The sequence below is a fragment of the Lycorma delicatula genome, chromosome 10, assembly GCF_047948215.1.
Source record: "Lycorma delicatula isolate Av1 chromosome 10, ASM4794821v1, whole genome shotgun sequence".
In the NCBI taxonomy this organism is placed as follows: Eukaryota; Metazoa; Arthropoda; class Insecta; order Hemiptera; family Fulgoridae; genus Lycorma; species Lycorma delicatula.
In genome coordinates this window covers 106,970,923-106,989,288 of record NC_134464.1, presented here as the reverse complement: position 1 = coordinate 106,989,288, position 18,366 = coordinate 106,970,923, and the positions used below count along the sequence as shown (strand labels likewise).

The window sequence follows — 18,366 nt, the reverse complement described above, 5'->3', positions numbered from 1 at the left end:
TTACACTGTACAACACTACACTCATAAATATCATTGAGGAAAAATGGGAAGAGATTGTGAAAAACGTTCAAGAATGACATGGACACAATGAAGTCTGATTTAGAAATCAGGATAATAAACACTATAAACTATGACAAATAACCACTAGTAAAATGAAAATATCCGAGAAATGCTGCTCTTTTGACAGACGATAGAAAAAACATCTGTCTGATGTTTGGGATTGATACTGTGACCCCTAATATAAACAGACGAATGTATCGGATTCGTCACGTTGGTATGCAATGTATTAAGTGAGACAGTTAGGAAAAAACAAGGTTGTATCAGTTGTAACAGTATCTGTGTTACAACTTACTAATAATTGTATCAATGTTGTAACAGGTTGGATCAGTGGGTGGTCTGTAGAGTCATGTTAAGAGTTGAGGAGGAGTGATGCTTCAGATGTTGGGCATCTGGTCCTGTGTATGTCTTCATGGGTGGGCAGCAGGGGCACCCTTGGGTTGCTGTCTGCCAGTGACTCGTGGGAGACATTGGATCCTTCGGATTGGAGGCTGGTAAATGCTAGATATCCATAATAACAGTGTGGGAACCGTGTTCAGGGAATGTCTGATTTTTAGTTGATATAAGATGAAGTTTTTTTCTTGATTAGATTCCAGCTGTATTGGTCTGATTAAAAAAAAAAAAATTAACTCATACAGGCTATTATATATTTTTATGCTTACTTTTTACATGGTCTAACAAACTCTCACTCATATAATATACCTTACAATAATTACATGAAAATGTTTTCTCCTTAGTATGCAAATTTATATGCCTATTTAAGTTACGTTTATCACAAAATGATTTTCCACAATAATTACACTAAATAAATGTTTTTTGACAAAAATTACAAACAGTTTTTTTCGTGAATACTAAGATGTCTTACTAAACTGAAGTTACGGTTAAAAGATTTTTGACAAAATCTACACACAATCTTTGTTTCTAATGTATGACTGTTAAGATGTGCTATCAAGGAACTTCTTTGAATAAAAGATTTTTGACAAAAATGGCAAACATGTCTTTTATCACTGGAATGAGTTTTAATATGTAGAATTAAACTATCTCTGTGACCAAATGACTTACGACAAAAACCACATGTGTATTTTTTTTCATCGGCACTAATAATATCTTTAGGAATACGTGTTAACTCACTTTCTCCAGGAAAAGAATTTTGATAAGAATTAAGCAAACTTGTTTCCTGATCATAATGACTGTTTAAATGTTTTATTAAACTATGTTTGTCATCAAAAGGTTCTAAACAAACATTACATACCAAATTCTTCTCATCAGTGTGAGTTTTAAGATGTGATATTAAAGCAACCTTTCGATTAAATGTGTAATGACAAAAATTACAAGAAAATATCTCATTCTGGTCTGATGAAGTCTGATATGTCGTAATAAAGAATCTTTATTATTGAATGATTTAAGACAAACACTGCACACAAATTTCTTCTCACTGGTGTGAATATTAAGATGTATCGTTAAGGCATCTTTCCGATTAAATGTCTTTGGACAATAACTGCAAGTCTGATATGTTGTAATAAAGAACCTTTATTACAAGAAAATATCTCATTCTGGTCTGTATGAAGTCTGATATGTCATAATAAAGAACCTTTATTATTGAATGATTTAAGACAAACACTGCACACAAATTTCTTCTCACTGGTGTGAATATTAAGATGTATCGTTAAGGCATCTTTCCGATTTGGACAATAACTGCAATCATATAATTTCTCATTGGTATGAATATTTAGATGTTTGATTAAATACTGTTTACTTTTAAAAGACTTTTTACAATAAGAACATGAAAAAATGTATTAGAATGTGCATTTATATAATGAGTCTTCAAACTACGTTCATTTTTATAGATTTTTTTACAAAGTTCACATTTAAATTTTGGATAACTTTGGTTCTGTTGAGCAAACTCATTTTCACTTGCAATATTCTCACAATAACTTTCATTTAACATTATATCATTACTAAATGTAAGACACTTCATTAGAAAATGGTCTACATTTTCATCGACTGTATCAACATCACACACTGTCTCTACACCAAGATCCTGCAACAGAAAATACAAAGTAATTGATTTTAATTTTATTACAATTTAAAGCCTCAACAACAAGGAAGTAGATCGAATTATAAAATCTGATATCAGATTATTACTAATGCAGAAGATAGTTCTATCAAAAAACTATGCTACTTCTCAATCAGTCTTAAAACTTATTCTATTTTTATCTACATCTTCTCAATCTAGTGGCTACATGCATTTGCTGGCTTACGCTATGTTTTTATAAATATAAAAGTACAGCATAACAACTTGTTCTAACATGCAAATGTTATCTGTGTAATTGTCTTTCAAATGCCCTATCATTTTGAAAGACTTCCTTTGAGTATTTAATAGGTGGTTAAGGAAAGAAGCAAACCAGCAGTTTGATGAGCTAAATTTGTTTATATCTGATTACTCATGACCGATTATACATATTTCAGAACAAACAGACCACATTACATTTTTTCGTACATGAATATCTTTCAATACTACCTGCAATTTTTAATTTAATTATTTATTACACAAGGTTTACTCTTCAGGAACAATATGTATTAATTTATTATAGTAACACCTTTGTAAAATGGAGACCAAGGGAAAATGAAAAAAAATTCTGGTTTGGCATGTTTGAACTACGAGGGATTGTTTTGTACACATGTAATTGTAAAATTAGCAATAATCAGTCTCTAAGAAAAATTATCTTTTAAAAAAATTAAATTAATAGTAAAGTAAAATAGTATATTGAAAAAGGAAATAATTAGGGGCCACTGACAACTTTTTTGGTGAGATTTTTCATTTTACTCATTAAGATTCCAGAATTAATAAAATATCTGTAGTAAGGGGAAATCAGGTAAAATCTTCTTTTTTTTGCAAACTACTGATCTACCAAAAAAAAAGTTATCATACCTTTCTAAAGATTAAAAAATTCTGCACATTTTTTTTTTTTTGTTTTGCCAACAATTGCTTATACATTACTTGTGATAAAAAATAAGTTATCTTTTATCACACTCTTTTTGTATTTTTTGATCTTCCCTCAGTGAAATATTTTGTATATTAATATTTGAAATTAACTTTATTACTATGAAAAAACACTTGAAGCAAAATTCTAGAAAACTGTTTTCACAGTTTAACTTCTAAATTGATCAGAATATAGAAAAAGTAAACAAGAAATCACTTATTTAAAATGATTTATTTGGAAATAATTCAGTCATGGTGTGATTAAATTACAAAGAATTTGTATATTAATTTTTTTGTTTTAAAGATAGTGAATGGTATTTTCTATTCCATATGCTGGGAGCTTATTTCTACTCAATACTAAAGCAATAAATAACTTAGTTGTTAGCAATATCATGGACTTTCCTTTTTGTCCAAATAGTTTTATATATAAATCTATCATTTTCAGGTAATGATTAAATAACTGTTCATTATATTAAATGAATTATGAAGATTGTTCATGAAGTCTTTCCCTCATTAAATAAAAAAATTACTAGAAAAAATAAGCAAAACAATTTTTGGAGGTATACACATACAGGATAAAATATAGATAGGTTTGCAATCACCTGGTAGTAACAGGATAATTAACTTGGTATGCCAGGCTCATCATCCTTAAACACATTTCCTTAACCTAAACGAAATCAACATGGAGACTATCAGTCAGTTACGAGAATGTTGAAGCTGTTTGGAACAATCATCCAAATCCTTATGGTACAAAATTTCAATTAATTTCAATTTCATTTTTAATTATGCGCCGACAGATATTTATTGAAGTGTGGTTGGCAGCATTGTGTCCTGCTTGTGTAACTGATTTTCAGAAGCAAGGATACAACATAAAATTTTACGTGAAACTGGGGAAAACTTTAACAGAAACATTTCAACTTTTGTAACAAGCTTATGGAGATGATGCTCTGGGTCACACAATGATACAATGGTTTTCACAATTTAGAAGTGGTCGTCAGTCAATTGAAGAGGTCCTCGATCAGGAAGGCCTTTGACTTCAACTGATTACTCCCACGATCAGAAAATCAACAACCTGGTGCATGCCAATCACTGACTGTCAGAGAACTTACAGAAGAGGTTAGCAACTCAACTGGATCACGCCAAGATATTTTGACTGAAAAATTGAACGTGCATCAAGTTGCAGCAAAGTTTGTTTCTCATTTGATAACCAAACAGCGGAAAGAACATTGAGTGGATGTTTGTTGGTAATTCTTGAACAACACGATGATGATGAAACATTCATGCAAAGGGTCATAAGAAGAAACGAAAGCTGGGTTTACGGCTACATCGAGACAAAAGTTCGATCATCACAATGGAGTGGCAAAGGATCTCCACGCCCCAAGAAAGCACGTCAGTCTTGATCCGATGTCAATGTGCTTTCTGATTTTAATGGAATTGTGCATTTTGAATTCTTGCCTCAAGGTGAAACAATGAACCATGCATACTATCAAGGTGTTTTACAATGAAATCTGCAAAAAGAGACCGGATTTGTGGTGAGACAACTCATGGTTCCTTCGCCACGAGAATGCACTTGCATACTCAACATTGTCAATTTGTCAGTTTTGTACCAAAGATCAGATGACTGTCCTCCCTCAGCCTCCCTACTCACCAGACCTGACTTCTTGCAATTTTTTCTTATTTCCAAAATTAAAGGCAAATTTGTTACACATCTTAAAGGCCATTTCAAATGAAGCTATCCAAGACTGATTCGCAAAGTGGAAACATCACTGGGAAAAGTGTGAGTAGGGGAGGAGAGTACTCTGAACGGGACAAGGACCAATAATCTGTAAAAATTAATAATAAAGATTAAAAAATTAAAGTTTGGTTATTTTCTGAAGAGACCTCATTCTTAGCAATGTTGTGAGTTTTTCTGTAGCAATTCTGGTAACAAGATAGAAAATTACCAGTGATTAATGTAACAGTTTCCAATTATCTATTTGTTATTTAAAAATAATGACTCAAATATATGTAACACACAGTCACCATGGCCACTGGATATGACCCGTTTGATTTTTTCCTGAGGATTTGTTGAGTTATTGAAGAAGTTAACTAAGGCTGACATGCTGAAGTAGAAGATACGAACGAGATTCTTCTTTTATATAATGTCTAACATCATTCAAAAGAAACTGACCCACACTTAAACTTTTACTCACTGATAAAGAGAAGCCACATAAAACTTTACAAATTTTAAAACTTTCCTGCATCATGCCACAAGCCACTAATTTCAATGAAAACACTTGTCAGCAAAGAACAAATTATCATTTTTATTTTTATCATTTTTATTTTTAAAGTCCAGCAGATTACATTTCTATATTACCCAATCATTAATTACCACCCTTTACCATAATTTAGAGTTTTCACTATGTTGCAGTTGACAAGTGCAGTATAGTGGTGGGGGCAATGTAATGGTGTCTTGGTCTGTATTTATTCTCAATAGAGAAATGGCATTCATTTAGTGCAGTTGTGTGTTTTTTACTCCCAAAATGTCAAGTTTTCATAGCAGATCATGTAAAAATTCACCAGATAAATTTTGTTATATATGTGGAAGTTTAATATTAAAGTTAGATCAATAACAACAAAAAAAATAAGAAAAAATTATTTTTTATTTGTAATAATAGAATAAAAATAAAAATTGGGCTTCACAGATTTGTTGTGTAAGCTGTAACGTGCCTTTAGCTCAGTGAATGAGACAACAGAAACTCATTAGCTGTCCTTAGTGCAACGTGAGCCTTTCAATTATTTTGATGTAACACAAAAGGATTTAAAAAAAAAAACATAAGATTAAATAACTGAATATGCCACCTACTCTTAGAACATAGTGACTGTGATGATATCAACTGACAAAAATGCATATCTTTCTGAGAACACTTGTTATCCCACTTAGATACCACTTCTCAGATATACAGTGAAGACATCTTATCCATCAAACAATTTAGTGTGCGACTTCAGCTTATCAAAACAGAAGGCTGATTTCTACAAAACAAGTGCTGCTTTTAGTGTTTTATGAAATGGAGGGTTCTTTTTGTGTATGTTTTGATACTGATGAATTAATGACTGAACCATGAAGACCAAAAACTTACAGAATAGCATGTTTTAATTGATTCAACTAAGTATAGCCTACAAGGAGTTTTAATCCACAATAAATGAACAAGAAGTCACTTACTAGGTTTTGATGATAGAATGGTCATTCTATGGAAAGAATTTAATATAAGCAGTTTAGGTGATTAGACAGTCATAACTATATAAATGGGCCTTCAACATGGTTTAGAAAATATTGTGGTATTTTATGTTTATAAAATAGTAAAGCAAAACTGCAGTGTTCTTTAAAAAAAACAGAGATTTTTTGAAACTGATCAAGATGCCCCTCCTGTTCAACCCAAAACTCTTCTTCTTCTAGTTCAAATAAAGCTAAAATTGATGAAAATGATTTTTTAGGCTGTGAATAAAGAAAGTGAAGGCTTTAGATAATTTTTTTTTACAGTTAAGCGATGCCGAACTAGGTATATTTAATGGGCCTGAGTGATCTGCCTTATATACTTAAGACTGACTTATCTTGTAAAATCTGCTTTTAAAGGAAAATTAAAAAAAAGAACTACAAAGCTTCTCAAGTCACCAAATTGTGGGATGTTGAATGTTGCTAAAAATACATTTTCCAAATCAATGGAAAATCTTGGCATAATTAGAGATGAACAATAAGAGAGGTTTCATAAGGACATAGAACTATGGAGACCAGATACCAATGGTGCTGGGATCCAGCAATAACTGATGACTCATGCTGGTTTCTATAAAAAAAGACTGGACTCCACATAAATGCAAAAATGAGAAAATATATATTTAAATTAATATGACAGTGTTTAGGGTATGTTAACATTATTTTTAACATAAATATCGTTATATAGTGAAAGAATGAAATTGGAATCAGTTGACATTTCACTTTTTTTGAAAGTGAGAACCATTCATACACTTGACAGTTAGTTCTCTAGCAGAACTGCATATTACAGATATCATTTTAATTTTGTAATGATTCTAACTGTGTGTGTGTGTATGTGTAATATATATATATACAAATTATAATGTACAAAGTTAAAATATGCAGAATTTTTTTTATTTCTGTATAATTTTTTTGTTGTGTTGGTACACTTATCCCTACTGTGTGTTTACATTGGTAGCCATATTAGATGCTTAGTTTATTATTGGCTGTTGATAACATTACATGTGTTGACATGTTACAAAGGTGATATGTCGGTGCCAAAGGTAAAAAGGTGTTATATGTTAGCTATTTTTAACTCATGGAAAAAATGGAACAAAGAATTTGCATTAAATTTTGATTTAAGAATGGAATAAAGTGCAGAAGTGCACTGGAAATGTTGAATGTTACTTTTGGCGATTCTTCTATGAATAAAACAAACGTTTATGAGTAGTAAAAATGTTTCCAAGAGGGCCATGAAGATGAAGATGACGAGCACTCTGTACATCCCAGCACATCAACAACCGATGATAATGTTGAAAAAGTAAAAAAAATTATTATGGACAATAGCCAAATCATTATCAGGAGGTTGCAGATGACGTTGGCATATCATTTGGCTCATTCAAAGAAATTTTTTCGGATGTTTTGGGCATGAAACATGTGGCTGCAAAATTTGTTCCAAAATTATTGAATTTTGAACAAAAGTAATGGTGAATGAACATTGCTTAGGAATGAAGTGAAAGACAATCCAGAACTGCCCAAAAGGGTCATAACTGGTGATGAAACATGTATGCGTATGGGCATGATGTCAAAACTTACGCCCAATTGTTCTAATGGAAGCTTCCTGAAGAGCCAAGACTGAAAAAAGCTTGTCAAGTTAGATCGAATGTGAAGGTTCTGATTACTGTGTTCTTTGAATTCAATGGCTAAGTGAAGTTGTACGCTGTTTGAATGAAGGAATCCGAAGAAGAAAACACCCAGATTTGTGGTGAAACAATTCATGTTAACTGCACCACGATAATGCACCAGTCCTTATAATGCACTTTTGGCCAAAAACAATACTGTTGTGATGCCTCAACCTCTATATTCACTTGACATGGCTCCCTGTGACTTCACCCTATTTATCAAGCTGAAAAGAACCATGATAGGATGAAGTTTTACCAACACTGAGATAAAGACAAAGCTGAGGAGCTTAAACGTTGTACTGAAAATTGCATTCCAGATTTGCTTCGAAAATTGTAAAAAGCGCTTTTACAAATATATTATATCTGAAAGGGAGTACTTTGAAGAAAACAAAATCCATATTGATGAATAAATAAAGGGTTTTTGAGAAAAAACTAAAATTCTGTGTATTTTTATATTAATTGTAATTAATTATATTTTATATATATGTATATATATATTGAATAAATAATTGTACAGAAATTTTGCAATTAAATCTAATATAAATAAACGAAGCCACTGTAGTGTATACTCACAATAAAATTAAATGTTTATTTTTAAAATCCGTTGTCCTTTTCTATTGGAAAAGTATTCTTATTTTTTTACATTATTAATGATTTTTCAATAAAATTTTTTATATTTATATTACAAAATAATTGGTTATAGAAAAAAATATTATGATTAGAATACTGTATTTTTTACCCATTTGACCAAAAAACCATTTATCATTTTGGTCTTTTCTATTATAAACCTCTACAGAGAGAATTGTGGGAGTATCCCCCACCCCTTGTTACAAAAACTTTTTTTAAAATAGATCATGTTATAATATTTTACTTACATTCTCAAATAAAACATCATCTTCCATTTTAATGTTGTTTGATGATAAACAATCTATTTCATTTTCTCCAATATCAAACTCTTCTTCTTTATCAGCAATTTCTACTTTCAGATACTTGCATGGAAGTGTCTCATCTGCAATTAAGACATCATCTGTTGCACTCATTTTCTGTAATGGTTAACAAAATTAAAAAAATATTTTGAAAATAATGAGAAATTTACTACTATTAAAAGTAATTTTTAAGACCCCAGCCTGTGTTAAATTGTCCACCTCAGCATTTATGAACATAGTTCAACCAATAATATGATAACAGGTTAAATGATTTGAGGCAGTAGTCTAACTTGTCCTTCTATAATACTATACAAGAGAAATTTCTGTTAATGTTCTAACTTTACATGAAAGATAAGATAAATTTGTTACACTCTTAGTGTTTTGTAAATTGTATTATGTAATAGCCAATTGAATTTGTATAAAATGTGCAACTAAAGATATAATTTTTAAATATGTTGTCTAGAGTGTTGCAATTAATAATCATTAATACAAATCACCTGTGCATACTACAAAATGGCATGCTAAATATAATCTTACCAATACATAACAAAATCTTTGAATCCACGGATTCATTATTTGTTATAAAATAATATATCAGGTAATGCATTAGCTTCATTACTTGTTAAAACAAGTTCTATCATGCTCAATTATAAGTTTACTATATGATCAATGAATTAAATATTAATTATTGTTAAGCTATTAAAGAGGTGTTGCAATTTAAAAGAGTTATCATATTCAAATTATCTGCTCATTCATAAAAATGTGGTTATGTTTGCATTTATAAAATGCTTTTCTTAATATTTTAGTCTAAATTAAAAATTTATAATATTTCTAGGTTAGCGTAATATTTGCTATTGTTAAACTTAAAATTTGAAAAATTCTTTCATTTATGATTAGGCTCTTAAATGACGAACTGTTTGTTTGACATATATAAATGATATAATTCTATTGTCAGCTGATTTTAATTTAACTGTAAGCTGTAAATTAACCTACACACATGTAGACTATTTTTGTATGTTACATCAAAGGGAATAAATAACTGGTTCCTACTAACAATATAAACTGTGTCCTTCATGAACTGATTATTTGACAACTACTTGGAAATTAAAGTGTGTGAAGTGAAGTAAGAATAAATTGCTAATGGATGGAGTTACACTTAAAAGATCAATTATAATAGATTACTCAAGTCAAATGACGTTAGGTGTAATTCAAATCTCCTTTTCCCATAAAATCAAATGTTTAGTCTTAATGATACAAACTAACTAAAACATCTCAACTGCATGAAATTAAAAAAAAAAATAAACAATTTCAAAATTTTGCTACGAATTACTTTTGTAATATTATCTTGTTTTTACATTTCTTTAACATTTTTTTTTTTTAATACAAAACAAGAATATTTTATTTAAAAATAAATAAATACTTTTTTAACTGTTTTTTTCCTACGTTTTCTCTATAAGTATAAAAAAAACAATAATTTATAATATACAAAATTATTATTTCTTTTGCTTTGATATTTAATCACGTTAGTTTTTAATTTCAAATTTGAATCAAAAATATTTTATACAAATTTTTTCATTCTTCTTGTATTTTAGGAATCTATGAAATATCAAATAAGTAAACATTGATCTATTTTGAAAACACTTTCTTATAAATAACATTAACTTTGGCAATTTCTAAGCGCTTTTTTTCCTAATAATGTAGTGTGTGACTGATGGTTTTTCATTGTAAATTTCTTGAAAGTAATCTTTCAAGGTTTAAGATGAAAACAAATTTAAGTTGCCATATTAGTAATAACAGTTAAGATCTTGATAGTTTTCTCTTCTTATTGATTTATTTATTTCAGATTTTATTACATTTTAAAAATTAATAAGATAAAGGAATAAAGAAAATCAATAATCTTTTGAATAAAATTATGTAGGCTTAATCTTTTAAAAGAAATAAATTTGTTTGAATGGGGATTAAATATAAATAATACTTTTTCAGTTATTACTATTATTCTTTTAATCTATACAAAGATTGTTAAAAATATAAGATAAATAAATGATATTTTTATTTTTAATAGAATATGTAATTAACTGTTTTGTTCGGATTTGTCAAGATCGTCTTTTTTTTAAATTAAATAATTTAAAAAAATCTTTCTTTTTAGAATATTTTAAGCATACAATCTAAAATTTCCTTCCCTATGGATTGGGAGCCTACCTGTGGACAAGAGGATGCAACCCTAGGCTGTGGATCAGTATGATGGTTATCTGTGAATAAGGGGTGACCCAAATAAGGATCGGTGATCTTCAGACATGATGGGGTACTTGGTGGCATTTGTGCCACTATAAAATACCACAAAGCTGATAAAAGATCATGATGGGGGTGAGTGTGAGCCGCCCTTAGAACAAAGTGTCATGGCTGGTGGTGGCCTCTTTTTGCTAACAGTAGCTCATAACTGCCCTTAACATCATGTAGCGGGACAAGCTGGATGTTGAACGTTGTTCTCAATGCAGACTGCCTTAAAATTTCATGTGGAGTGCTAGGATGTACCCTGTAGGTGACTTACACCATCTTCGCCTGAACGATGCAAACAGTGGGCAAGAGGTACCTGAACAAGGGCAGGCCAGGCTAAATAAACAAGTCCCCTGAATTTGCCTAGCCAATACTGGTATGCTAATTGGTTGCAGCTGTGAACTTGCAGACGTCTTAAAACAATGGTGTGTTGACAAAGGCGCTTGTATAAAAGACATTCTGACCCTCCCCCCACAATAGGGAAAGACACCCTCTGTTCTTAGCCCTTATGGACTTTAGCAGAGGTCATCTACAAAACCTCAGATTTTGACATATTTCAGTCTGCCTCGGCCACGATGCCATCAATGTAAATGCAATGAGTGATATTCCCTTTGGTGTACTACTATTTAATGAGCTCAAAACAAAACACATCTTACCGAGTCTTACGTAAGACTGAAAGGACTTAATTAAACAAAGGAACTGAACTACCTATACATAGAAAGTAAGAGTGAGTTATACATACAACACGAAACAAAAATATTACATGGAACAATAACATTGAAACAAAACAAAGGAAAAAACAAAATTATAAGACAAAACAGTAACAAAAACATAATACTAGAGAAATTCAAGCAGGGCTCTAGATCCCCACAGCAATCCTTTCATTTAATAAGTACACTATAAAACTCTCCATTATTGTCCATTCAGCCTGGCTCCTCCAGTTTACACAAAGATCCAATGTCGACCTGATAAGAACAAGCAGACAGGTGGTCTCCGTGTGCATTAACTCATACTTTGAGCATTCATAAAGAACATGGTAGGTGTCATCAAACGGCTGAAAAGAAATTATGTTATATATTTATTACGGTGTACCAAAGAGGCGTTCTGCAAACCAACAACATTTGGAAAGAGATCATACGTAAACACCCACCCTCTGTCTCATCCCATCTGGCCTGCCATAAGGAATTATAATGTTGTTCAATTTCTCAAACTGCATCTGAAGTCAACTCACTGGACTTCTTAGCAAGGTATTGCTGCTGCTTCTCAGACGCAATCAAGTCTATCAGTTTCACACCTGCAATCACCAAGATTGCCTCTCAGGAAATAGTACCGTAACCACCAATTACCATTAATGATATTGCCTTAATAATATGACCTGAGCTTTAATATTTTAGCCTGTCCACCCAAACTAACGCTGCATATAGCACATGCTTTATACAGTATGCTCATGGTCTTAGAATTAAGACCCCAATCAGGATTAACTGCACATTGAATACCAAAGAAGGTACTACAGGTCTTCTCTGTGACATACTGAAGGTGCTTCTTAAATGGCAGTTTCTCATCAAGAAATATCCTGAGGTACTTTTGAACCGGAACATATTTTATATGCTGGCCTGCCATTGAAACATGGACTTGCCAACTCACTGCAAAACAGCCTTTGAGGAGCATCATCATGGTCTTTTCTGGGCTAAACATCATCTTGAGTTGATGCTACAGCTTGAGTGGATTAGAGTTCAACCTCCCTCCGTGAACATCCTTTGACCAGCAGGAGCCCACCGCCACAGCATAAGCCTGGATGCTACAACTGCTGGGCAACCTCAGCCGCAGGAGAGAATCAAACTCCACCACTCACAATAAAGACTCTGATCCAAAACTCGAAGCCTGGCTGAAAGAAACTCCACAAATTTTTTCCAGTCTGCATGCCTGTGCAGGAAACTATCCTGCTGTACCAGAATGCTACAATCTCATAGAATTATAAATCCGGATTAGCAATCTCATAGGCAATCAATCGTTGATCACTTGAACAATCATCAACACCTTCACATTACAAACATTGGCAGGGATAAACTTACCAATGGTAACATCGATGTTTGTTCCACCAAACAATTGACGCTCATCTACCATACCTACATAGATGGGTAACTCACAAGGTATGTTATATACCTGTAGATCATACTGAGCTAAAAAGCCCACTATTAATTCATGGCCATCAGTGAAATCGTTATGCCACAAAAGTGACTTAGCATTCACATCCACACCAATAAGGATTCGACCAGTGCCAGATAATTGTAGGATTTTATCCCAGACCTCAAGATTATGATCAGCAGGATCTCTATGCTGGAAATATAAACACTCAAAACTTGAATATAGCCTCATCCATCAAAATATTTTATTTTATAATGAGAGCCATTAATTCTTCTTCAGAAAGTCGTCGATCTACGTTGCAGACAGTCACTTTATAACACCCCTTTAGGGTTGACTTTCAAGTCAGATTTTTTGATTTGAAAGGAGTCACAGATGACCTTCACAGTTTCTTTGTCGTCAGCAATGATGACTAACTCCTTCTTTGTCTCTATTATTACCAATTCTCAGGTCCTGCCTCTTTTGTCGAAGGATGACCTGAAACTCGCCTATCTCCTTAGTTGTTTTAGTAGTTGCCCCCTCCCTTAGGTTGAAGAACACAACCTCTAGCTGCTTACGGGACAGACTAGCCTTCCGTCTGTCTTTCAGCACCTTTGCGTACTGTTTATGCTGAGGCAATCCCTGCTGTGGAACCAAGGGAGGGGAGGAAACTTTCTCCTGCACCTCTCTCACCTCAGGCTTAGTAGCCAATTTTTCATAGCCTTGAGCAGGAACCTCAACAATGGGTTTGAGTTGACTGACTTGAAAAAGAATCTTACCCTGCACATTAGCCTTAGTACTTTTTGGGTTTTTCAAAAATTGAATTAAAGTCGTACTTCTCTTCAAACGCCTGTACTAATGGGACTGAACTTCCAGCCCTTCCACCATTACCTTTAGAAAACTACCCAATCATTAACGATTTTTACTCTTTCCAGCCCATAAAGAACTAGAAACACTTGCTTATTACTTCTCATCCCCAGAGGATGAAGAGTATCGAGTGTAACCTCAATCTCCTTGTGAGGTTTAGCCCTCTTGGACTTACCCATTTTCCCTTAGTTTTAGACATTTTCGAAATCACAAACACAACAAAAAAACTCCTAAACACAAAAAGCACACTGATGTTATAAATAAACAACAGGCAATGGTGAAACACCTTAAAAACAACTACCAATTGAAACACAAGTAAACAAAGATGACAACCAATAAGAAACAACATAAACAAAATGGTTGCCAATAAACAATAACTTTTAATAAATACCAAAATAAATATTATAATAAACATAATGATTTAAACGATTTAAATCAATCAACTAAATATTTATAATTTTAATATATCTAAATATTAAACTGTCCATGTCAGTCCCAGTCACAAAAAGTCCAAACAAACTATTACTTATACAAGTCGCCTAATAAAGGGTACCTTCACAACCAAAAATTGAGAAATTATATATCAATATATATATATATATATATATATACTAATCACTTAAAAAACTATACAAAACCAAAATCCAATCCCTTACTAATGAATCCTGTTAAGAAACTTTTTAAAAACAAACAAAAAACTGAATAATAAATAAATTTTTCAGCACCGAACAACCTCAACCACCCTAGTTCACATTGCATGTTGAACTCTGCATACAGGAAAAAAGTAGACTGGGGCCAAAGCATGTGCCATATGCAAGGGTTATAAACTCTACTACTACGGACAAAGGGCACAATAAATGGCATGGCCATCAGCTACGTGACAAAGTCATAGAAGTTGCATGCATTTTGGACTGCCTGATCTCTCAAAATCAGCACACACACAAATAAACCAACAGATCCATAATGATCAATGAACAGCTGCTTAACAAATTCAAGTATATGGGGTCACAAATCATGCATTGCAGGTCACGTGGATGAGAGTAAACTTAGCATGGATGAAGCGACACCAGGTCACCGGCATTCTTTGTGCCTTGAATTCTAGAATTCTTGAAATTAGAAGTTTGTGAGAGTAAGACTGGTAACGCTGAATAGAGCTGAGTGCTGACCTATGACAAAAATACATGAACAAGGCACACCATGGAAATGCACATGCTGTGGTGGTCACTTGACCACACGATTTGACCGCATCACAAACCCGAATGTACAATAAAGGCAACTGGTGTTGCACCAATACCCGAGAAAATGAGAGAAGCATGAATGCGACAGTTTGGCTATGCTTTGCGCAGTGACAACCAATCAGTGGCTAAAACTACATTCCATTTGGAGTCAGGACAACCTAAAAGGCTGATTAGATGTCAATGTCCAGCCAGAGAACATGGCAAACCAAACAAAATGGCAGGTGCATTACATATCAGCAGACTCCACCTCTAGGCAGGAACTATGATAAGAAAAGGAAGAAAAATCTAAAACTGAATAAGTTGTTAAAACTTATTCAGTTTTAGATTCTTCAGTTATTCTTCATTATTCAGTTTTAGAATCTCTGATAAATTCACGCTACTGGATTTTCAAATCTTGAATACGAGCATGTTTTTATGGCTACATCTCATACAGAGATCTATTTATTTATTTCCAGTGAATAATCTAATCACTTGTCATTAAATATTATTAATGTTGCAGGCAACACAATGAAAGCTAACTAAACAAACATTTCTACATTCATTAGTAATGGTTTTTACTAATGTTATTAAATGAACATTTAAAAAATACAGTAAAAATAAATATTTAAACTCTTTGAATCTAAATATATATACATATATATAAAAGGGAAAATAAAAACTTACTAACCCTTAATTTAATTCCAAAATTATTATTTTTACTTAATGTACTTCAGAAATTACTTCAATTTTCTTGGATACATGTTGAACATTATACATATCTTGGTTAAAAACAATCTTGCCTGATGACAAGTTCACTGATTGTGCATAGACCACCACTGTATGCCTTTAGATATCTTTTCTATTACATAGAAAGGCACTGTAATAGTGTTTGGGATACAGATATGATTATCAGTATCAATTATCTAATGGTCATTAGTGACCATTATCGAGATAATGGTCACCCAAATATCTGCAGTAGGAGTGAGTACTGCAGATACATCACCACAGGATGAATTTCAAATATTTTGTAAATACGTGAACACAGAAAATTACCTGAAGTGTGCAATGAAATTGGGAGTGGCAAAACAAAATGGAGCACATAAGAATACATAGTGTAACTGTATTTCCACATAGATTTGAAACCTCACCTGATTCATCAACTCCATAATCATTATCATAATCTCACAGCAAATCTATAAACTTGAAATTTCTAATGTTGATTTAGACACCAATACATCAGGAAAAACTTACAACGTAACAAATTATTTTTCTTGTTACAATCACAACAATTAAGATAAAGTAAAACTATAATAATTAATTGAATATAGGAAAATTTTTAAATTCTCTTAAAAATAATTACTTAAAATTTTTTTTCTTACATTCACTTCTTTTAAGACAGACTTCACTAAAGCCTCATAAACAATAATAATGTAGCACGTTGAACTTTGGGAAATTCTAAGCAGATTCATCAAAAATGTAAAATAATCACAACCTGTAAAAACCAGTGTTATTGCTAGTTAGTCAGCTGATTAAGTAACTTCTCATAATCTTGTATTTTATTATTAATGGGCCAACCTACAGCCATTACAATTTCCAGTAGTTTTTAAATGCTGAAGCATCTCCTACAGTTAATACAATAACTAACATTGTTGTACACGAACTACACATGTCTTTTTATTAAATATTCTCACTGCCACCACTTTTAAGTTCTTTTTTGTGATTTAATTAACAACAGTAAACAAGCCAACAAAAATAAAAGCCTCTTACAACTAGCTAGTCTATGCAGAATGCAAAGTGTAGTAATTTTTCTAGTTACAATAAAACTAAGATTTTTATCATTAAAAACCAAAATTTTGATGATATAAGCCAAAATCAATTTAATTAAATCAAAAGCATACTTTTCTCAAATAGTTGTATTTAACAGTTTAAATCACCATCAATTTTATGTTTGTAAATGATTAAGATATTTTATAAAGTTGATATGTACTTCACATAAATTTTATGTGATCTCTATATGTATCTTGTATGAACAGTAACCTAGTGGAAAGGGGAAGAATTTGATATTATCAGTAATAAAAACTAGATTACTTACATTATTATACTACTAATCAATTATCATTCTTTCAAGAGCCTTAGGAATTGAAAATGAATTAGGATTATTCAGAGTAATAGTACTAGCATGCCCTATTAATTTCAACATCTTCCTCATTTAATGTAACATATTTTTGGTATAATATTAAATGTTATATAGTAAAGGATATTTTCAAACAGTCAGTTTTGAACAACCAATGTCGATAGTTTTTAATTAAATTAACATTAACTTAAGGGCGTATGCATAACAAACAATTCAATAGTTGATAAAGTATTTTTTCTTTCACTTAACAAATGCCGAGAAGCTGGAGCAGAAATTAATATACACTAATACAAGAACTGTAATAAACAACAATAAGATGGCTAGTCATTAAAATAAACCCTCTCGTAAATTAAACAGCTATACCCAAATTGTGTTAAAAATTATATTTACTAACAAAATATAATTAACGAAACCCTCCAAAATTGATCTATCTGTTTGAGTGGAAGCAAATACTTAAAACGATAATGTTTGTTATTTAATAAATAAATAATAAAAATATGTACAATAAAAATTGATACAGGAGAAATAAACTTTATATTAGTAAGGGTTTTACACATTAACGTACACAATCACACCAGCCAACGTTAATGGGGCCAACCTAACAAGTCAACATAATATAATAATTCAGACTTGTTAAAATTTATGTTATTAGCTTTACGACATTTTAAATTATTATAAAATACAACAGATTATAATTTATTCAGTTTGTGCAAGTACAGCGAAAAATTTATTTGATATTCTGAAAGAGAATCGAGAATTATAATGTTGATAAGGAGTATATTAATGGCAAAAAAACATAAATTCAGTCATGTGTGTTATAAGATTCTTATAATTTTTTATTACAAGTAGTATCTTAACCTAAAGATAATTTCTTAA

General features: G+C 31.6%; 1 protein-coding gene across 6 annotated transcripts; it reads right to left on the bottom strand.

Annotated features, from left to right (window-relative positions):
- Positions 1–690: 690 nt before the first annotated feature.
- LOC142331263 (uncharacterized) lies at positions 691–18,077 on the bottom strand. 6 transcript variants are annotated; one of them, XM_075377032.1, is made up of 4 exons: positions 17,449–18,077; positions 16,736–16,848; positions 8,827–8,994; positions 691–2,098 (listed from the first exon to the last, which is right to left on the bottom strand). In XM_075377032.1, the coding sequence occupies exons 2-4, from the start codon at positions 16,823–16,825 to the stop codon at positions 1,799–1,801; spliced, it is 558 nt and encodes a 185-aa protein (XP_075233147.1). In that variant the 5' UTR covers positions 16,826–16,848; positions 17,449–18,077; the 3' UTR covers positions 691–1,798. The 6 variants fall into 6 exon arrangements, with proteins under 6 accessions (XP_075233147.1, XP_075233145.1, XP_075233148.1 ...); XM_075377030.1 differs by having other exon boundaries at positions 17,885–18,077; XM_075377033.1 differs by having other exon boundaries at positions 17,994–18,062.
- Between the last annotated feature and the right edge of the window lie 289 nt (positions 18,078–18,366).